Here is a 23,651-nt window from a genome sequence, read left to right as displayed (position 1 = left end):
AGGCTTTAGTGGAAAAGACCTGTGTGTGTAATGCATGGCAGCTAACTGGGTTGCCATGCAAGCATGCAATGAGGGCAATATTGTATGATAATCAAGACCCTAGAGCATACATTAGTGAGTGGTACTCTGTCACCAGGTACAAACTGGCTTATGCAAACTCTATCAAGGCCATACCAGATGTAGAGCAATGGCCTGACAGCAGTTATCCAGAAATTGCCCCACCAGCAATGAAAAGAGGCATAGGCAGGCCTGCTAGGAACAGGAGGAGGGAGGAGGGTGAGAAAGCAAAGGGGAAGAGGTCTAGGACTGTGAGGTGTGGGAAATGCCAACAATTTGGGCATAACTCACAAACATGCCAAGGTGGCTTGACAATGAAAGACAAAGCTGCCTTGGGTGAAAGCTCAACTGCTCAGCCAAAAGAGAAGCAACCAAAGAAGCAGAAGAAGGGTGTGTCAATGAGTCAACCACAACCAGCAATAGTGGCATTCCAGCCACTAAGAGTCTCACCAAGGACAAGGAAGGCTAAGGGAGGTGTCTCAGCAAGTCAGCCTGCATCTTAGTGTTTTAGAGAACTTTATTACAGCCAAATCATGTATTTTGAGAATTTCAAAACAGTTATATTTTGCTTCTAATTAACTGTATTTGTCACACATTCATATAGTGTGGTTTTTTGGATAACTTAAGGATTAATGTAATGATTTGTTGTTACAATGAAATATGGCCATTATTATTAAGTTAAGCAATTGCAAAATACTCATACACTGTGCACAAGAAAGTAGTACCAATTTCATTGATAATCATGCATAAAAAATTACATCAGTCTTAATTCATAGCCCTAATACATAACCTTCAACATCCTAATACATAACCTTTAACATAACCTAATTCATCATTTCGCAACAACAAATAACAATACAAAATACATAATCACAGCCATCTTCACAATCAATTTGATGTAGTTCACCAAATCATCCAGTCTTGAAGTAACAGCAACAAGAGCACCTTGTTCAACCTCCAATTCGTCACCAACCCTGATTATATCATGCTCCTTCAACCAACAGAAAAAATCGCAAGCCCTGCACTTGAAAAAAAGTCTCCTAGGGTTCTTCGTGGTCTTTGACACCATCACTGCAGCAACTTGAGGGGGTACACAATCGCAGCGTACATGCTTCACCCAACCAATTTGATCGTCCATGGTGATTGGCTTAGATGAGCGAGAAGATCGGCTGTTCTTCATGATTAGGGGAAATCGTGAAATCGTGAAATTAGGGGAAAATCGTGAAGTTAGGGTTTGGAAAAAAGGGGGAAATCGATTTGGGATATATAAGGATGAGGAAAGCAATTTGGAGGGAAAGTCTGATTTTTAATTAAGGTCAAATTTGTCATTAAGGCTTTTGGCTAACCATGGTTAGGCTCATAATCCCTAATTACATCATTAATCTTACCAATGAATTAATGTTTTAAAATATAGTCTACCAAAGATAATAAGTTTTTTCACAATTTACCAAAGAGAATAATAAAAAATGGAGGTTTACCAAAGAGAATTTCCCTTTTTTTTTTACCTAATTGCAGTTTTGAAGAGAAGAAGCTTGGTTTTTTCATGGACCTGATCTAATTTTTGGTGTGAAGAAGAAGATTTTGCTGCCAATATTTCCAAGTTCATGTTGTAATATTTATGGACTGCATCTTCTAAGTGTAACGGCTACTTTTAAAAGCTCTGACATTGCTGTAAACTAAAGGACATTTGCTTTTTAAAATTATTTAGTTGTTCAATGCTTGGTTACCGGTTGCAACAGGTGAATTCTCAGGCAGTACCCAAGTTTAGTACCCAAATTGCAACAATTGAAAGTTGGGTACCCAATCTGCAACTTTTGGCAAAGTTTAGTACCCAACTTTTATATTTACTCGTATAATTATCATTTCACTTTAAATTATATTTATATTAGCCAATCGGCAGAAAATTATCAAATCAAACATTTTTGCCCTAATAAAAGCACACCAATCGACACCCTAATTGTATTTTATGCGATTTCTTAATAAAATTGTGAGATTACATCTAGGGTTAATAACTTGCCCAAAGCTTTAGAATATGGTTACAACCTGATCAACAATTGTCAATAGGCCAATACATTAGCTTACCGACTCCTAATAGAGCTGTTAGTTTATATAGATATCGGCCGTAAGTACACATATACTAAATTGTGTTCAAAAAACTTCTATCAAAAAAAAAAAAATGTGTTCAGAAAATGACCCTTGAAGGCTTGAATGAATAACTTTGCAATTGAACCGCTAACCGCACCATATGGCACCAAATTGTATTTTGCTGTGTGGTTTAGGTTTCATGTGATTCATTTTAGTTTAGGTGCCAAATCGAACCGTGAACACCCCTACCGGATGCCTAACCGCTTTACCAAGTCACCATTGACACCATTTCCCTTTAACGTAGTATCAGATACTATCCACACTTTAGCGCCACCATCTCACAACCATTATCACCACCATAATTCTCTGTTTTTCTCTCTCCTACATTCCTTCTTCTTCTTCCTCAACAATGGAGAAACTATGGCGTCCTGCCCTCAAATCCATCTTTCTCTCTCCTCCTAAACCCTCTCCTTCCGCCATCATCACCACCTTCTCCTCCTCCTCTCGTCGCACTCTCACAACCCTCTCTTCTTTGTCCGTCTTTCTCTCTCCTGCTTCGAATTTCGCCCCCTCCAAAACCCTAATTCCCGCAAAACCCTCTTCTTCTTTGCTCCTGTTTTGCTGGGATTTTCGCTGTTTTTCCTCTGTTTCACCTTTGGATACCAATAAGTTTGAGTGGAATGGCCCAATTTCGTGTTCTGAGGTTGTTGATGCTGTTTCTTTTGATGATACTGATGAAAATGGTGATGTTGATACTCGCCCTGCTATTCCTGTTCGCGCCTTTTTCTTCTCTACCAGGTAATTTTTTTCATCTAATTCAATGTTGGATTTCTTCATTATCTTGTATAATTTGGTTTTGTTTCAATGTCAATTATTTGGGGTATCGTAATTTTTCTGTAAAATTCTTGGGGGTAAGATAATGTTATAATCTTTGATTAATTGGTATATTTCAATTTGCTTTTGATTTTTGTAGATTAGTGATATCAGTTGTAAGAATTGCTGCCAGAATGAGTAGAGTAGTTTGTAGACTTTTCTTTCTTAGATTATTCGATTGATTCATTGCAATTCTTAGTGCATTTCCTTAGATTAATCGTTTGATAATTCAATTGGAAATGTGGAAATGGCAAGGAAATTGGTTTTAAAAATTGCTGCCAGTATGAGTAGATTGGTTTGTAGATTGTTCTTTCTTAGATTGATTATTTGATTCTTTGTAATTCTTTGAGTCTGAAACTCTTACAGTCTTACATGATTGTTAAGTGCATATCCTTACGTTATTGATAATTCAATTGGAAATGTGGACATGGCGAGGAAATTGGAACTTCCATTCCACAATACCCGGGCAGGGGCGATGTTTTATGTCTCGGAAGTTATACCTCCTATGTAACCAAATGATAGATGATATTTCTATTTGGGACCATCTTAATAATAGACTACTTTCAAATCTAGAATGTTGAGTTTGAGATTCTTATTTAGGATGGCTATGATGTCCTAGACAAAGTCTTTCTGTTTTATTTTATTTTTAATTTTAATTTTATTGTTGTTTATTGTAGCAACAAAAGCAAAGAGGGATTTTTTTAGAAAATGTATGTCTAATGTGGTTAGTGAAATATAAGTAAGAGAGTGTTTAGATAGAAAAAGAGTAGAAGAAACCTTAATAAAGAAATGGATATAAACAGAAAGTGCAACAAAAAAAGGTTAGGGAGTTGTTGACTTGTTGGTCTAAGTTTTTCTTTTTGAATCTTCACAATGTGTCTAAATTGGCACTGGATATTGGCATATTGCTGTTATTAAATTGCATAATTGGTGTTTTCTTGGAATTTGTTGAGGTTTGAGATGAACTGATATCAATTTAAACTTGTTTACAAATGTTTGGGATCATATATAATTCATTTCATTCATTCTTTTATCTTACTGCCTAATCGTTTTTTGGGGTTTTCAAATAACGCTAGTTGCTTGACTTGTAGTTGAAATTTGGTGCTTTTTTTCTTCCTTGTAGTGTGGACTTGAAGAGCTTGGTGGAACTGAACAAGCATAATTTCATCCCGCCTTCGTCAAGGATGACTAACTATGTTGTTTTGAAGTTTGGGAACCTTAAGCCTGAACCAAATGTGAGTTTAATTTTGTCCAAGTGCATTTTGTTTGTTTCATTGTTTCAGTGAGACTAATGTCTATCCCTGTCATACACTCAATTTCTGCTTGCATATCTAAAATGGCAGAATTTTGGGTCCCTCTAGTGAAATGAGTTCCTCTTTTATAGTGCTTATGGTTTTAGGAATTGTTTATCACCAATCATTTTGGTATGTGATTTGTATTTGTATTCTTGATTCTGTGCTTGAATATGGATCTTGCGGGATATTTTGTTTGTTTAGAAAATCAACTGGAAGGAGTGTGGGTGCGTTTGGTTAGTAGAGTGGCTTGGGTTTGGAGTCAAGTATGAAGCCATGTGGTATGAAGTTGGGTTTTAATCTATGATACCATTTGTTTGTTATTGCTTAAGAATGAATGTAATGGTCCAATGCCTCCACCCCTAATAGTTTCTAAACCCCATAAGACCTTATGTTATGGGTTCGGGGAATTGGTTTAAAGCTATTTTATAAAAACACATGGTATGGATTTTAACCACTTAAATCCCATACCTCATGCTAGAAATCAGAGAACTAAACACCGAAGGACTTGAGCATACGGCACTATCCATATGTTATTTGTATTTGTGAATGACATGGTTCACCTTCGCTTGAGATTATAATGCTGCATTGCTGATGGCACCTGCTGGGTTGGTATGATGTTATAAACTTATTTCTGCTGTGGGGTTGAGAGTAACATTATAGTGAAGTATTTTCTGTTTCTGGGCATTCTAAACTTTTGAACTTGTAATTTTTCCCAATTCACACCCTGTGCTTCTTTATACTCTGTTTATGTTTCTGATGAGCATATGTTGGCTCAAGAAATTGATTTGACATTGGAATTTAATTTCTTGTGGGTGAGTGTAAGATAAAGTAGGAGAGAGAGTTAAAATTCGTATTTGTTTTGGTGTAATAGGGGTATGATGGTAGAGATCATATGCCAAAATGGAATAAAGTAAAGTGAATAATTACCTATGGCTAGCTATATGAATGTCTTTATTTTGATATGTTAACCAACTGTGTTCATACTTCATATTCTAGTTTGGATGTTGTGAGGTGAAACGAATTAATTCATATGCTCTGTATTCTAGGGTGTGGGTGCTACCTTAAGTGGAAGTGATTGTGGCTACATGGTGGTTTTCCAGTATGGCTCAATTGTCTTGTTCAATGTTCGTGATCACGAAGTTGACGGCTACTTGAAAATTGTGGAAAGACATGCCTCTGGCTTGCTTCCTGAAATGAGAAAGGATGGTTAGTATCGCTAACTTAAATTTGATCTTTTGAGTTTTTGGCCTGTATGTTGTTATAGTTGTGCACTTTTATTTTTATCCACTGTTGATGGCACAGTTTTTGCCCTAGTATGCATATGTTCAGAACCCTTTGACGCATTACTTTGGCCTTTATTTTTTTTACATGTATTTATGTGTGTGTGCGTTAAATTTCTTGATAATTAGTTAAACTTCTTGTTTTTTGAACGTAAATACCATAGGGCTGATTAAGAGGGATATTGTGTTCCCTAAACAATCAAAGATCCCAACTCCCAAGTAATATTGGTTTAAATTTTTGTAAAGCATGTATCTGAACTTATCATTGACCCCAAATTGAGCTTATTAAAAATTATATGACTTGGGTAGCCCCTATTTGCCAATGGCCATTAATGTGACTAATTTGAACTTATGTTTCCTAACATGAGAAATTGTGGCGAGTCTCTCTCTCTCTCTCTCTCTCTCTCTCCCCTTTAATCATTTATTATTGTTTTAGTAGAAATTGGGACAAAACCTTAGAGCTTTTTGATTATAGAGTTAAATACCATCGTAGCTTCTGTAGAGAGAAGACTTGAGGCATGCTGATTTAGGATAAAAGAAAGGAAAGGAAATGTAGGGAAAAAAAAAAAAGATTAGAACAAAGAAACTAGAGCTATATCTATTGTTTATGTGAAACGCGTGTGATGAGTGTGTACCTAGTGCACTCCTTTGTTGTGTATTTTTTTAATAACTAATTATCTTATTGAGTTTTATTGTAAATTAAAGCTGATTGTTCATTTTATTTTCAAAATGAAATTATTAAAAATCTTTCAATTAATTTGTTAAAAAAATAAAATTAGCAATTCTGACTTGTAGAAAATACTGCTATCTTGTTCTTTTTTTTTTCCCCTCACTTTTTTTTACACAGGTATACTGTGGATGAATTTGATCTTGGTTACCCAAATATCAATAAATCTCTTGCACAGCCTACCTAACCACATTTCCAGAAAGTTAAACTAGCACATGCTTAGCTCAAATGGGTTTTATTGATCAAGCAAGTTTTGCTTAAAAAAGGATGATAAAACATGACTAGACTAGCAGTAAATGAATTTTAGACTTGTTTCATTTAAAGGTTAAGTATATATTTAAAAAAGACATGGTTAATGGTTACCGTGAAATAAAATAAATCACATATCCTTATTTATGGTTTGTTACAGTGGTGTGGGGGAGCAATATTGGCTTGCTGACTCATTTTCCTTTTACTATCTAGAATATGAAGTAAGAGAGAAGCCAACTCTAAGTACATGGATGCAAGCTGGTCTCGATCGCATAATGCTGCAGTACTTGAATATTGATGGTATTCGTACCATAGGTAGCGTGCTTGGTCAAAGTATTGCGCTTGATTACTATGTCCGTCAGGTTTGTGTCATCCTTGATTTGATTATCATATTTTAATTATGAAAGTTTTATCCATCTGGCCTGTTCTCAAATCCTTATACTCCTGCTAGGTTGATGGAATGGTTGCAGAGTTCACTGACATAAATCGTGCAATGGAAAAAACTGGGACTTTTACTATGGAAAGAAAGAAGCTCTTTCAGTTAGTTGGGAAAGCAAATTCTAATCTGGCAGATGTGATTCTTAAGCTTGGTCTTTTCGAAAGGTGATATTCATGCGTTAAGCCACAGTTTTCATATTCCCTGTGTGATTATTTTCTTTCTGACTTGACTGTTGATTCATTCGATGGATTGTATGCTGATAGAATGAGCAGCTAAATGGTACATTTGGTAGTTATGACTTGTGAGTATGGTGGATTGTAGCTGGTAGCATGTGTGATTTCTCTGGAAATGTGCATCAAATCAATACTATTGTCTGATCACTTGTATATGCATATAGATGATGCTATGAATTGAATTTCTAGCTACATAATTTCGAGATCAATTAGAATATTATAATGGTAAGTATGTGGATGTGTTCTTGATTTAATAATAGAGGGCTTTAAGAATGTTTTTAGGAGAATCTACTCAGTATTGGCGTATTGCATGTCTCCTTTCAACTCATAATTGAACGTGATTTATGCTGGTCCAATGGCTGCTGGTTCGGTTTCGATTTTGATTTCTATGATGCATTGTAAATGAGTGTTAGATGGAACATGGAAGTCATCTTCAATTATTATGTAGTATGAAGTATATTAAATGAAACAGAAGTTGTACAATAAGTCTGGACCAGAAGTTATAGAGGGACTTCTGAAGTTAATTGGAAAATGTCTCTAAAATTAGTTTTGTTCATACATTTGCAAATGAAATGACGAAAGCATTTGGAGAACTTAAAAACGGACAGCAGTTATTATTGTCTCTGGGCTGAAGTGAGGCTTTTTTGATGGGAGTTAATTCCTTGCACACCACTTAAGCTTGAGCTTGACCTCTATTTTTCTACTTTTCCGATTTCTAGTTGTGTTGTATAATATCTGAATGGCTGATTGTGCTGCTATTCCCTTAAATGACAGTCAAGTTCCTTCTAAGCAAATAAACAAAACTGTTTAAGCTACTTCAGTGGAAGGAAGAAGCATAAGTTGCTATTGTTCTATTTCTGAACAATAGGTTTTGTCATTTCATTTGTTTATACGAATGCCTCTGTTTATATGTAATGTTTATTAATACAATTTGGGACTGAATAGCGAAACAGAATTCGTTCCTCAAATATTCAGCTCTGTATATCTGTCTTTTGTTTACTTCTTTGTTCCTGTGTTTTGAAGTAAGATTGTCTTCTTGCCTTGCAGATCGGATATTGCTTGGAAAGATGCCAAATATGCTCAAATTTGGGAATATCTCCGAGATGAATTCGAGTTGACACAGAGATTTGCCAGTCTTGACTTCAAATTGAAGTTTGTGGAGGTATGATATTTCCCTTCTGTATCTCCAAATTCATACGTTGATTTTTTTGGTGGCAATTTATGACTACTGTTGCTACTCCGTGTTATTTACTAATTACGTCATATTTGTTTTATTGAACAGCATAATATTAGATTCCTACAGGAAATTTTGCAGAACAGGAAGTCAGATTTCCTTGAATGGCTCATCATCATATTGATTGGTGCTGAAATTCTCATATCTGTATATGACATTGCTCATAAGTCACTTTAGCCCTTGCTCGACATCCATACACTGGGGTGGTGGTGGCACAGGCTTTCTTTCATAGACGGTTAGTGCCATAAAATTTTTGCTCTCAACTGTACATCTGCTGTTAGGTTTTTGATCAGACAACGATTTTCCTATAGCTGTTTGTAAATTGATAAGAGATGTTTTACCTCTGTAAATCCTACAATTCAATTGTCATAGTCTGCTAGGTCCATAAAATTTTTGGCTTATTTTCCATCTTCCACTGCTATTTTGGGATTATCATAAAGGAAATTCAATTGTTCGAGATTATATTCAATACAGTATATTCTTTATATCTAGTATAATTTCTACATGGTGCGTTCCATAGCTGTGAAGTACTCCGTATTATTTATTTTTACATCTATTTAGTTTGACATATTTCTGTAGGAGAGTTTGATCCACTTACAAGTTCAACTCAAAGGTTCTGTGTTAAAATTAATTGGTCATAGTTGGAGTAAGTACCCTAATATTTAGCCTAGTCTTTTTTCCTTCTTTTTTCAGTGTAGGACAACTCTCATGCGAATAACAAATGGATTTTAACAGAGGTTTCACCTAAAGTTTTTAGGTTAACTATTTAGGAACTTTCTTATTTTCCACCCAATTAAATTAAATTAACACGAAAGAGCTTTCGGTACAAAATACAAAAGGATTTTCTCCTTATAATCACCACATTAAGAAAAAAATCAATAAAATATGGGTTGTTAGCCCTCTGAAGAAAATGACTCTTTGGAAGGATTAAAAATCATATACTAGTAACATAAATTGCTTTTATAACAATATAGACAAGCAACTCAAAATTCAGTCTGAAAAATCTAGGTGGAAAACCATAAACATGAATAAGCTAGGTCCACTCTAGGGACTAGGTAGCCATATACCTTTTGCAAATCCATAGTAGAATTGTTTATCTTAGTATAGCCATTAATTAACTTTTGCACAATTAGATACGAAGTATTCAATTAACAGTCTTCTAGATGTAAATCATGATTAATTCATATCTCTTAAATTTAAAAGTACATTATCTCCAAAGTGTCAAAAGGATATTATATTTATTAAAATAATGGTATGATAGGTTATTTTGCCAACCTTCTACTAAGCTTTTAGGGAAGGCTCTATCCCTCTATTTAGCACAGGCACGCACCCTCGTGTAAAAGCGTGTGTTGATAGAGTATAAAAATCAATCATTAAATTTAAGCATTAGTTAAATTTTTGGTTGGGTTGATGATTTGCGTGGTATTAAGAGCTAATGTGATAAGAAGGTTACAAGTTCAAATCTCATCCATCCCTTATTTTCAAAGTGAAATATTTAACGTCAGATACGGAGAAGTGTGATGATGTATAAATACAATTCTATGCTTCAACCATCTATTTACTTTATGGTTGAGTTAGTTCTTTGACATGTACCATGACGTATTACTATGGAGGAGTGGATTACTTTATGGTTGAGTTAGTTCTTTGACATGTACCATGACGTATTACTATGGAGGAGTGGATGAACCCGTTACATACCCGTATTACTACACCCTAATTAATTTAATTATACATTAAATATTGCCTTGATTAATGATTACCTTATGCTATTGATCTTGATTTTCTTCTATGCCTAAGCTTTTCTATAGAGAGACACACACATACTTTCTAAAAAAATACAATCACATATTTTCCTTGCCTTTTTATCACACCACGACAATTCAATAATAAATTTGTTCTAAATTCCATATCAATTAACTAGTCTAATTTCATACAGCAAAGCAACAACTTGCTAAACTATTAAGGGTAATGCTATATATAGCCCTTAGGAAATAAGAGTAAATATTTAATTTCTTTTCTAATTTAATATTAATTTAGAAATGTATGACAAAAATCACACACAAATCAGTGTAATTTATGTTATACTTTTATTTGTTTTTTTTATTATTATTTATTTATTTTTTAGCTCTTTTTACATAAATCTAACTATATCATTTTAAATATGAAAAAATATGGGCCCACTGGCCCACCATTAATGTGCACACAAAAGAAAAGGAATTGTTTTTGTTTAATGGAAGATGAGGAGAGAGATCTAGCTTTAGGCTTGGACTCATAGCTCTATTAAAAACTTAGCTCAAATTATGGGTCAACTGTTATTGGACAGCTCAAATAAACTTGTCAAACATTTTCATTTCACGGAGAATCTCAATGATTTCATCAAGTAGCAATTGTTACTTATTTTAAATTTGCTTAACCTAATTAATTTTAGCCTGCACGATTTGTTTAAGCTAATAATAATTAATCTTCACAATCTTCCTTGTACTCTTTGTCTCTTTGATGGAGGCATGTAGCACATCCTCTTTCTTTGTATTTGATTTTTATTAATCGATTTTAGGTTTCAAATATCGATCATTCTCTGAGTCAACTATACCATTTTGTATCCACACTATTGGTTAGAATTTACTCTATATAAAAACTTAGCTTGTTGATGACTAACTTAGAGAGTTATAAGAAACAATATTCATGACTTATAAGTTATAATCATGATTGAATTCCGGACATCTCTACAATTGTAGCCTTTTATCTTAAGAAGTATCATTGCACATTTGCACTTGTAACTTCTTACCTTTACAAAAAGTGTACAATTGTTCAAAAAAAAAAAAAAAAAAAAATAGTATTGCTTGTAAGTTGTAACATAATACTCGGTATGTTAATAAGTATTAGACCGGTAATTAATAATTAAACAACTTGAGCTAGCTTAATGATTCCATCGATCAAATTCAACTTAAAAAATAAGGGAGATTAGGGCCAATAATCATCATATTTGCTTAAATTTTCAAATGATTTGCAACTTAAAGCATATAATTGTACGGATCCATGTTATTTAAATGATAACACAAATAATTTTAAGGTATATGATAGTTATTTATGCAACTAAGTACATATAGTGGCCACATGGCACTCATTCATGTGTTTGGTCTAATATTCCCAAATTTCCGTGTTGAATGAAATTTCTAACAATATTATTATTACTAGGTAAATTAAATATACTCTTATATTATAAAAATAAAAATGCATTTTTAAAGATAATAAATATAAAGTAGTGGAATTTTTATTTTTTATTTTTTATTTATTTTTTATTTTTTATTATCATGATTTTCTTTATATAAAGTAGTGGGTGATTATGCTAGTTAACATTATCATTCAAACGTTAAAAAAAAAAAGAAAACATAGTATTCCAAATTCTTAGGTTAGAACATGGAACACTCTTATTCTCAAAATGAGAAAGCTGAAGACGAAGCATCTCTTCAAGACGTACAAATATGCGTCAGCGACAACAAAGGAGGATGGGTCACCTTTCCTTTCATCATAGGTCCTTTCTCTTTCCCTTCTCTTCTTTTACGCAAATTATTACATGCACCTATAGAAACGTTCGTACCTTGATACAATGACAATTGTCGGTGTAACATATGACATATGTATGTTGTGCACAAAAAAAGTCAATATACATGTATTCTCAAGGTTGCACATAATCCTAGGAAGACCTAGGAGTACTATTTTTGAAATTTTTAAACAGCGTAAACTTAATTTGTTGTTTTACATGTAAATATCTTTCTATACGTTACACATGAGGCTGATTGTATAAATTTCAGTTTATCCTGAATCTTCGGCCTATGATGAACATTCATCTCCATCTTAAGCATGTTTAAGGTATAGGTGAGTCTAATCGTTTGTCGTACAACTTATGCAACTAATGAATCTCTAATTAGCTAGTTTGAAGAGCAATAACCTCATATTAAATATAATAATTAAGCACATGTATGCAGCTAAGCTAGTTAGCTACAAAGAAGCATATAATAAAGAAACCTACTTTAATTTTAGTGGTATCTAATACCATTATATCCAAACCCCATCTTTATTGCTAACCTTTTACATACTTCGTATAAATTATGTACTAATCTATGTGTCATGTTATTCGGTTAATTTAGAAGCATTTCCTCGATCTTAAATTTATATTGTGTATAAGTAGGGTGTCCATATATCTTATACCCATCATGAATCATGATGACCTATATAAAAAATAAATATAAAAAATAAATGTTACACCCACGTATTTTTCTTCTGCTGCATTTTGCGTAAGGGCACAATAGAATGTGAAAAGTTGTAAATTTACACATAGATGTTGGTATATATGTATTGTATGTAAAAATTGTGAGGATTAAGACATATATTTTGCTCGATTAGAGATTTATTTTCACCGATCATATATATACTACTTCCTCTGTTTTTTTTTTTTAGTTGACACCTTTCTAATATCACGTTTGCCAACGCATGTTTTTGACGGTTAATATATCTAACTACTAACATTGTAAAATTATAAAAATTGGATATTAATAAAATATACATCAAGACGATTCAAACAAGATCTCACATGATTATGTTTTATCATGTCTATAAATCACAAAAGCAAGTCAAAGTGTAATGTGTGAATAGTGTAAAAGTCAAACGGTGTCAACTAAAAAAAACAGAGGAAGTACAATACTATACAATGCAATATGAAGTAGCTAGCTAGAACTATTTCATTTTACACAAATTTTGTATTAGTATGGTGATGATGTTCTATATATTTAATAAAGAAAAAAGAATAGTAATGGTGCTTTAACTAAGTTTTATGAACAAGTTATTCAAAAAAAAAAAAAAAAAAAAAAAAAAAGTTTTATGAACAATACTTCAATAATAATTGGTAATGATGACTATTTATTAAGCCAAATCATAAAATAACTCAATACATGAAAGTGGTGAGCTCTAAAACATTCAAGAATCCTAGTGGGACATGTTCTCATGTACTATACAGCTATATTAATTATGATCTTCAAGTAAGAAATCTCCTCTATTCGTTCTTGGTTTTAAGTTTGTTGTTGCTCTTTAACTAGCTAATTTCATAAGGTGGGACAACATAGTAATTATTTATGTACTTCCACTTTTCATTCTTTTTCATCAACAAATAAGGGTTGTTGCTTTTCTTCCATTTTATTATTGGTAGAGTACATACACTAAACTAAAGGAGAAAAAATTTGAACCAATTAAAATTAACATTGTTCATGGTTTGTTAGCGTTTTTACCATGAATAAGGTTTTTATTTTTTGCATTGTTCATAGTAGTAATAGTAGAACCTCTAATGGTTTAAGCATATCTACCATGAATAGTGAAAAAAAAATCAATATTTATGGTAAAACCACCAACATTGTTAGTGATTCTTCCTGTTATTAGCAGGCCCGTTTCTGAGATTTTGGTGGCCTAGGGCGGATAAATTAATTGGGGCCCTATATGTATGCATTAAAATATTTGAGTTGGGTATGCAAATTGAAAGATTTTCCACCCAATTTTAACACCAAATTCTCATATCAAATCTGAAAAATAAAAAATGTATTATTGTAGTGATAACTTTGATAAAGTGATAAGTAGTTAATTTAACAAAATTCTCCTACCAAAAAAATAGGATTTCCTTTATAACTTTAGTCGAAAACAATGGGGAGAAATGCCAAATCACTTGTTTAATAAATAACTATAAACTAAAAGCGAATACAAAATGACACATGTCAAAATTTGGTTAAACAATTTCCTGCCAATTTTTTTTTATTTACTTTTTTGCCAAATTTGTATAAAAATGTTGAAATACAAATGTTTGCAACTCCGTGCATTGCACGGGACCGTAAACTAGTTAATGAATAATAAGTCATTGTCCGGTTGTCCCCTTCATCTCCACGTCAAAAAGATAAATTAAAAAACTAACTACTAATGTACTATTGCTAACTCCGCAATTTTACGAAGTTAAAAAAAATTAAAAAAAAAAAAAGCTCTGAATTGTACCATGAAGTATTATTAAATATGGGTTTGGGCCGCACCTGCAAACCAAGAGATAGAGTCCACTTCACAAGTTCAAAGGAGGTTATATCCTAAAACCATATGGCAATAGGAGGAGTAGATCATTAGCTTTATAAAGTAATTAACTCTTTCTTTTTCAACCAATGTGGGACACTTACATGTGGTGACACTTGGGAGGTTTATTCTTCAACAAGTATTTTTCACCATCTAATTTATTTCTAGACAAGTGCATCTAAATATCTAATGCATACCCAACGTTTAATATTCCACTCTGAAAGGAGGGATGGATGAGATTTGAACCCGTAACTTTTATATCTCGCTGGCTTTTGATATTACCAACTCAACCAAAAGCTTAAGCTGATGATGGTTAAAACCCAGGATCAATTTTATATATTCTATCACTTAGAGCAATTTTTTTTTGTTATATTTACAAATTCGCTACCGTGAGTTGTTTATCAAGGAGATAAACTTGTATTTTCTCCTCATTCCCACGTTTATTGCTCTGTTTGTTCTTTTTGCAATCTTTATACTTTATGTATCTATTTCATGTATGAGGAAATTCTCTCTTTCACCTTCTCGATGGTTCAATTTATTACTGATCCATTTACACAAAGTCTTATATGTGGTTAGCCACACGGTATGACCATTGATAACAAGGGTTACTTCGTTAATGTATTAGGGGTTACTCGTTCAGTTTTACAAGGGTTACGTCGTCAGTAATATATGTGTTACTAGGGGTTACTTGTTCAGTATTATAGGAGTTACATGATCATTAGGGGTTACTTTGTTCTTTTACAAATGGCCACATGGTATGACCAGCCGCACACAAGACGCACTGATCCATTTAGACTTTGAAACTACTCATTTATCTAAACAAGCCACAAGGGGGCGGGTAGAGGCCCAACACCCACGGCCCAACTCCCAGTCCCTTTGTTCACGTATGCTGTATAGATTGTTGTAGTAGTAACGTTATTGTATATTGTATGTATATTGTGCACTTGTATGTAGAGTTTTTCCAAAGTTAAAACATAGTATGTGCATGTATGTTGCAGGAAGTATGATGGGATTAACACTAGCAGCAACATCTTGGTATGCAAACATAGTAGTTTATGCAATGAAGAATTACAATATCAAGGACATTGCTGCTGCTCAATTCCACAATGTTGTTGGTGGTGGTGTCAATTTCTTTCCCATCTTAGCTGCTATTCTCGCCGATTCTCTCTTTGGTTCCTACTTCGTCGTCCTCGTCGCATCTTTCATTTCATTACTAGTAAGCCAATTACCATACATCCTCTTATATTTTATTTATGGTTATAATATAAACTAATTATTGACCTGAACGATGTGAAATTAATTTAATTGATACGATAATTAAATTGGTACATACAATGTTATGTAGGGTGCAATTATGTTCACCCTTTCATCAGCAATCCCATCTTTAAGGCCTCCACCATGCACAAACATAACCTCATGTAACCCTCCATCAAGCCTCCAATACACCTTCCTCTACGCCACCTTAGCGATTTCGATGATTGGATTCGGAGGTACTCGTTTCGTGATAGGAGCATTGGGAGCAGACCAATTCAAAAAACCCGAACAACAACGAGTTTTCTTTAATTGGTTCATCTTCGCCATTGAGGCTAGCTCCGTTATAGGGTTCACCGCCGTAATTTACCTTCAAGACAAGGGAAAATGGACCTTGAGTTTTGGCATTAGTGCTGCTGTCAATGCAGTTGCCATTACACTTTTCTTGTTAGGATCGCGGTTTTATAGGATGGTTTTGCCTCAGGGGAGTCCTTTTATTAGCATTGCTCGTGTTTTTGTTGCCTCGTTTCGAAAGAGTGGTGTTAGTGTGGCTGGAGAAAAAGGTGAAGATGGTTACTTCTATGGTACCTCAAAATCAAAGACGGATTATTATGGATCTCCAACTTCTAGCTTAAGGTAATTGAGTTGCCTCTTAATTTTACCATTTCTATTAATTTCTAGTGTTATGATGAGATATAAAAGAATGAAGTTGAATCTATGAAAACTAACATCAATAGTCTGTACTTCATTCAACTTTAAAAGTCATTTATGTTCAAAACAGTCAAAACATGAAGAACTTTTAGAGACAAAGAGAATATTATTTTGTGTATACTGCCACAAAAAAAAAAAAAAAAAAAATTGAAAATTTGAGTACTTCATATCTAGCTTACTCTTCCTTAGTGCATAGCTTTTTCATTCATATATAATGTTAATTTCAATTTATAGCTTCTTCAATCGAGCTGCCTTGATAAAAGGAGGAGATCAACAACAACATTCAAAACCCCTCACAAAATCGTGGAATTTGTGTACCGTTGAAGAAGTGGAGGATCTAAAGAAATTGATCAAAGCATTACCAATTTGGTCAGGAGGGATATTACTCAACACTGTATCCGGAGTTGCTGCAAGCCTAGTTATTCTCCAAGCATTATCCATGGATCGAAGACTAGGCCGCCATTTCAAACTACCGGCTGCAAGCATTCTAGTCTTCCCTCTACTGTGTGGATCCATCGCGCTATGCCTTCTTGATCGAGTAGTATATCCCTTATGGAAAAAGATTGTTGGTCGACCATTAGATCCTCTTAAGCGCGTTGGAGTTGGTTACTTTCTCACCTTCCTTAGCATGATCTCGTTTGCTCTCATTGAGAAAAAACGACTTAATCTAATGGAGTCCAACCATGTTATAACAGTCTTATGGCTAATTTTGCCATTAGGATTGTTGGGTGTATCGAGTTCTTTTTACTTCCCGGCAGAGTTGGCATTCTTCTATCAAGAACTACCAAAATCGCTAAGGAGTACAGCCGCGTCCTTGGCTTCATTGCATATGGCTGTCGGATACTATCTAAGCACCGCGTTTATAAGCTTGGTTCAACGAAGTACTTCATGGTTGCCGGATAATATTAATCATGGGAGAATGGATAAAGTGTATTGGACATTGGCTATTATTGGAACCATCAACTTTGGTTATTATCTTGTATGTGCTAAATTATATAAGTACACTAATGATGAATCTACTGATGATGATGAATAGGAAATGAATGGAACCAAAAGTGTAAGTACATTGTTTGCTTCTAAAGGTGTGATATGCATGTATGTCGATCTATGCATGCTAGCTTAATTTGGATGTCTAAAATACTTGTGTGTAAGTTTCATATTTTTTAGGAAGTGTGTGTGTGTTTCATTTTATATAGCAAATGTTTAAATTTCCTTTATTTCTTGGCTCATGGTTGATTGTAATTGTAATTGATTTAATTATTGATGTAATTATGGTGATGATTGATCTCCCTTTAGGCAAGCATATGATAGATGACTAGTGTAGTGCTCCCTATGTTTCCATTGAGTAATGTTTAATAGAGGTTCAATTTCTTTCCTATCTTTTTTGTGACATCCAAAGTTTTAAATTGGCTATAAATAACTTTTTGAGGGGATTTGGTGGGGGTGTGTAAGCAACTATGTCACGAGATGAGAACAAATCACTCGTGCAACGTTTGAATTAGGGGCGAAGCCAAGAATCAAAACCTAAGGGCGCCAAAACTTATACAAATAAAACAGTATTTCATATTAGCTAGATAGTTATGTCAATACATTGAGTTAGAATTCATTGGACCTAGAGCCGTTCCTAATGAAAAACGAATGGAATATCAAAGAAAATTAAGTAATTTGTCCATCTGTAATATGAAATATGTTGAAAGCTACATTATGGAATTTGAAACGTATTATTGTAAAATTGGTGAAAATAAAACAAATCTTGGAATGTTCTACGATAAATTACCAAGTCCTCTTAATCAAGAAATTAGTGAAAAATATTAAGAATGGAGAGAGAAATTCTCAGATATGGATGCCCTAGGAAATATAATTGCTTTTCAAAAAATGAATTGAAAAGAAATGTAGAGAGGTTGCAGGGACTCAACAAATAAAGAGATTATTTCTCACTTGTTGGGATTTCCCAAATAACTATGGATGTGAAAGAAAAAACATACAATAAGAGAAGGAAATACAAGAAAATAAATTTGACAGATCAAGAGGAGAAGCATATAAGAAGAAGTACTATAAACATAAATATAGAAAACCAAGAAGGTTTTTTAGAAAGGCAACATATTATCCTGAGAAAAAAAAAACATGCAAGTGTTGGTCTTGTGGAGAATTAGGACATTATGCTAATGAATGTAAGAAAGCTAATCACAAATTAATAGAAGCAAGCCTTAGGTAGTTGGGACTACATAGAAATACCAGAAGACGAGGCTTTATAATTGGCTTTCAGTGATAATATAGGAATAGTAGAAATAATAGAAGAAGAAGAAGATGAGTATAATGAAGAACCTAAAGACAGTGAGTTTGAAGATGAAAATTATGAGGAAATAAATAATATGATGGAACGAAAAGTATTAGAAAACTCAGAATCAGATGATGAGGATAAAAGTAAAATGACTATAGGTCAACTAAAAAGAGTTAAGTATTATGTTGAAGACAAAGACCTAGATCAAATGAACAAAGAAAGCTGGAATTTTCCCCAAACTACTATAGATAAAATATTTAAGACTTATTTCTTTAAAACTATAAGTACATATGTATGTGAAGAAATGGAAGGAAGTAAAGTAGTTATCGAGGACTATGAAAAGAAAGCAGCTGAGATTAATATCATAAACTGGAAAAGCATTAAGAACCATAAAAAAAAGGAAATTATAGTTATATTTGTATTGGTGTAGTACAAGTATACATAACTCCTTTACAATATTTTTGGTAAAAATGTTAAATGTTTAAGCTTTGTTTGTGATATTAGACATAAAAAGTTTTATGAACAAATCATTAATGGTATCACTTGTAGCTTAAGTCAAGGAACTGTAAGTTATATATGTGAATCTAGATATTATGTGAGCTTGCTTAGAAGATTCATATGCTCCAAAGTTTCTAGCAATCAAGTTATTAACTGATGGAGTAAACATGCATAAATGGACTCGACCTATATAACTAAGATGGATGGAGTAAACATTGAAGAATTACCAATAAAAATGTATTATCCCTATTTTATGGGCAACTGATCAACCTAGTCATGATATGATAATCAGAAATAACTTTCAAAGGTTATACTCTCCATGCACTCAAACCATTGATCAAATAATCTTTACTATTAATGGTCATTCTGTTCCTATACAGAAAATAACAAAGGCTTATACTCATCAGACTATGGAATTTACCTGCAGCCAGCATGGTGATAGGGTTACACCTACACAACGAGAGGTTGCACTTAGAATTTCTGAGTGTGATTCATCATTAATAGATCAGATTAATAAGCAACAAGAAAAATTATGTGAAAAATTATATTCTAGAAAGCCATTAGAACATTAGGAAAAGGATAAGACATTTGCTAAGATAACTCTTACAAATCCTAATAAGATTATTAGAGTAAGACAAATGGTTTATACCTACCAAGATATATTAGAATTAGATAAACAAATAAAAGAATTATTGAATAAAAAGTTAATGAGGAATAGCAAGAGTCATCACAATAGTCCAGCATTCATGGTAAGGAATCATGCAGAAGAAAAAAGAGGAAAAGCTAGAATGGTCATTAATTACAAACACTTAAATGACAATACTATTTTTGACGGCTATTACATTCCTAATAAAACTGTGTTTTTTAATAGAATACAAGGAGCCACGTGGTTTTCCAAAATGGATTGTAAGAGTGGTTATTGGCAAATTAAAATGAAAGCAGAAAGTATTCCATTAACTGCATTTAGTGCTCCTCAAGGGCATTATGAATGGTTAGTGTTGCCTTTTGGATTAAAAAATGCTCCACAGATATTTCAGAGAAGAATGGATAATATTTTTAGGGAACTCAATCATTGTTGTTTGGTTTACATAGATGATATTATAATCTTCTCAAAAGATTTAGAGCAACATAAGAATGATCTCGAAGCTGTAACTCAAAAATGTGCTTAGCATGGTATAATCCTTGGAATGGATAAATGTGTATATGCTAAACACGAATTTGAGTTTCTAGCATTAGATATTAAAGCAGGACAAATAATATTGCAAAAACATATCCTAGAAAAGATTGAAAGATTCCCAGATAAGATTGAAGATAGAAAACAACTAGAAAGATTTCTTGGATGTTTTACCTATGCTTCTGATTTCATAGAAAATCTTGCTCTGTTAAGGAAACCATTACAACAAAAACTCAATAAAGAAATAACTTGGAACTAGAAGGAAAGTGATTCCAAAATTGTTCAAAATTTAAAAGCTATGTGTAAAGATCTTCCTATACTAACACTACCTACTAGTGAAGATGATTTAATCCTGGAAATAGATGCTAGTAATGAGCGTTGGAGTGCTTGGTTAAAAGTCAAAGAAGGAGAAAGACTTTGCAGATACAGTAGTGGAAGCTTTAATAAAGTCAAGTTAAATTATCCCACAATGCAAAAGGAAATCCTTGCAGTTATTAGAGGGATCGAGAACTTCTTAATCTTCTTAGCCCCTAAACAGTTCTTAATAAGAACAGATTGAAAAGGCATACTTGGTTTTGTTAAAAAGAATTTGTCTAATATGAAAGCCCAAGGGAGACTCCTGCGTAGGCAATTATGGTTTAACCAATTCTCTTTTACTGTTGAACATATAAAGGGATCGAAGAATTCTTTGGCAAATAGCCTGACCAGAGAATTAGCAATGGCGAAGAAGCACAAGATGGAGGCAGAGAGAAAAACTCTTATTGAAGAAACTGAAAAAGTAATGGAGCGGGTTTCACCCTCCACTTGGGCCTTAATGGAGGCCATGGTTATTTCATCAAAAAAGAGATCTAGAGATGGTTTGATTAAAAGTTGTCATGTAGCAGTTCGAAGGTTCCTAATGTACGAAGTAATGATAATTATCTTGCGACTTATTCCTGATATTCTGCATATAATACTAAACAAAATAAAAGATAACGATTTTAAATTCTGGTAAAATTTAGTTGTATCAAGGTCATACAAGTTGTATGATGTTTATGATCTATAGGGAAGTAAAATAGTGTTCAACACTAATTCCGGAGTGGGTACCATGTCAATTCATCCACATTCTCTGAAAGGGAGGGCACCATATGTGGCGGAGCACTACTGTAGACACCCAAATGTGTCTCCCTAAAACCAAACCCAGTGATGAATATCTTTTCACGTCGTATGATTATCGAATGAAGTGAAAGAGTAAAAAGTTTAGTGTTGCGGTTGTTTTTATTAAAACTCCTTCTTTCTGTTTTTGAAAATCTGCTCTATTTATGAAAACAGTCAGTCCAATTAGTTTGGTTTATGATAAAGGCCCAATAATAGTGTAGTTGGATTGGGCTCGAGAAGATCTTTCCAACAATATATTATAAGCTCAATTCCGATAAATAATGAGGAAGTTATGGCCAAAATACTAAATTGGGCCCGAAATGGTTTTTATATGCGGCCCAATGATCTAGAGGAGGGCCTATTATTAATTATGATTCCTAAAGTTATTAGGATTGACTTTAGTCTTCTAAAATAATCTATAAGGTTCTCTTAAATCCTAATGGAATTAGGATTGATAATTATATTTTAAAGAGTTTTATTTGGAATAAAATAAGTGTTTTATGAAAACCCGATTGTAATTGATAAACACTGAATTTACTGCTTAATCACATTAAGGAGAGGATCCGGCGTACAAAGCGAGTTTAAATTCTTAATTAGTGTGAGACGGTAAGTCTGTCGCCTGGCGCTGGCTCCTGTTGTTCGTGACAGGATGTCTTTTATTCTGAATGGAACTCGATTTCTTTTCTATCGGTTTCCGGACTATTTTTTTTATAAATAGGGTCCTTGACCCCGTTTTCAAATCATCAACAATCACCAAGAATCCTCTAATTCTCTCTCTTCTCTCTTAAGCAATATAACTTATTCTTTCTCCTTCTAACTTTCTAAACTAGCTTTTTCAAATACACACAATTCCGCACTCATTATTTCTAGACACACCTAGCCAAGTTCGAAGTTGTCTTCGCCCTAGATGTGAAAGGTTGATACTTTATGAGGGTTTGGACCCCAAATCCAGTTTCTAAACTCTTTACTTATTTGATTTAATTCTTTGATTAATTGTTTTATTGAAGTTTACTAACTCTTGTATTTTGTTATTAGAAAGAGGTACGAGGCATCAAAGTATGTAATCTTATTGTTCTATTCTTTAGAAAGCATGCTTAGATTTATTTAATTCCTAGTATCATGTTTAGGGTATTTATTATATTCCTAATATCATCTTAAGATGTTTTTATTGCTTTCTAGTATCATGTTTAGGGTGCTTCCTATTCTTCCTAATATCATGTTAGGGTTAAAGCTGTGATCTTTAATGTTTAGTGACATGTTAGGAATTGTTATTAATCCTGTTAGTATCATGCCTAGGATCTTGCTATCATTATAAAGCTTTATTAATATGATGATTATGATGGTTATTATTATGATTGTTATTATTTTTTTTTGAAGAAATTTATGATTGTTATTATTATTATCATGTTGCTTGATTTTATTTGAATATTATTGTTATTGCTTGTGTAGGGAATAATTTCAAGCATCTCAAACTTGAACCCCACTGTGATCATACACTTAAGCATGGTGGCATCCAAAGGGAAAGAAACAAGAGCAAAAGAGTCGCCAACAGGTTTTAGGAACTTGTAAAGCGTTCACAAGGTGAAGGTTACACCCCTTCAAGATCCATGAGATCGCTAACTCCATAGGTCTGGAACCATGACTAGATATTCGGGGATAAGGGTACGAGTCCAATCTAAAAGAGAAAGAACTCGCCCTATAAAATAGGCCTCTACTTTATTCTGCTCGTATTCATGTGCGCTTTCTGACTAACATGCAATCATTAAGTTAACCCTAAATCTATTTAATTTATATTGGTTGAACATTAATGCACAATAAAATCTATTACTGGCGATCACTTGAATTAATATCATATTAGCCTAAACTTAATTATTAATTATCTTATTAGGCGTGATTTTAAATACAAATTCCCTTTAAACCTGCATAAAAGGCGTGATCAAGCAATAACAATAATATATATCAAGCAACATAATGACATTAATGACAATTATGACAATCATAACAATCTTCATCATAATATCAATCATA

At 33.3% G+C, this 23,651-nt stretch overlaps 2 protein-coding genes across 2 annotated transcripts; both read left to right on the top strand.

Moving 5' to 3' along the window:
- Nucleotides 1-2,373: 2,373 nt before the first annotated feature.
- LOC145594781 (protein RETARDED ROOT GROWTH-LIKE-like) lies at nucleotides 2,374-8,941 on the top strand. The gene is made up of 7 exons (XM_081651113.1): nucleotides 2,374-2,940; nucleotides 4,139-4,250; nucleotides 5,357-5,516; nucleotides 6,780-6,928; nucleotides 7,018-7,169; nucleotides 8,286-8,400; nucleotides 8,521-8,941. The coding sequence occupies exons 1-7, from the start codon at nucleotides 2,552-2,554 to the stop codon at nucleotides 8,647-8,649; spliced, it is 1,206 nt and encodes a 401-aa protein (XP_081507239.1). The 5' UTR covers nucleotides 2,374-2,551; the 3' UTR covers nucleotides 8,650-8,941.
- Nucleotides 8,942-11,889: 2,948 nt separating this feature from the next.
- Nucleotides 11,890-17,569, top strand: LOC145594074 (protein NRT1/ PTR FAMILY 2.4-like). The gene is made up of 4 exons (XM_081650415.1): nucleotides 11,890-12,004; nucleotides 15,570-15,787; nucleotides 15,917-16,458; nucleotides 16,768-17,569. The coding sequence occupies exons 1-4, from the start codon at nucleotides 11,890-11,892 to the stop codon at nucleotides 17,567-17,569; spliced, it is 1,677 nt and encodes a 558-aa protein (XP_081506541.1).
- Nucleotides 17,570-23,651: the final 6,082 nt, after the last annotated feature.

Source organism: Chenopodium album, chromosome 19 (assembly GCF_948465745.1).
Source record: "Chenopodium album chromosome 19, dcCheAlbu1.1, whole genome shotgun sequence".
Classification (NCBI taxonomy): domain Eukaryota; kingdom Viridiplantae; phylum Streptophyta; class Magnoliopsida; order Caryophyllales; family Amaranthaceae; genus Chenopodium; species Chenopodium album.
The sequence above is the reverse complement of the archived record's forward strand: the minus strand, read 5'-3'. Positions and strand labels throughout refer to the sequence as shown.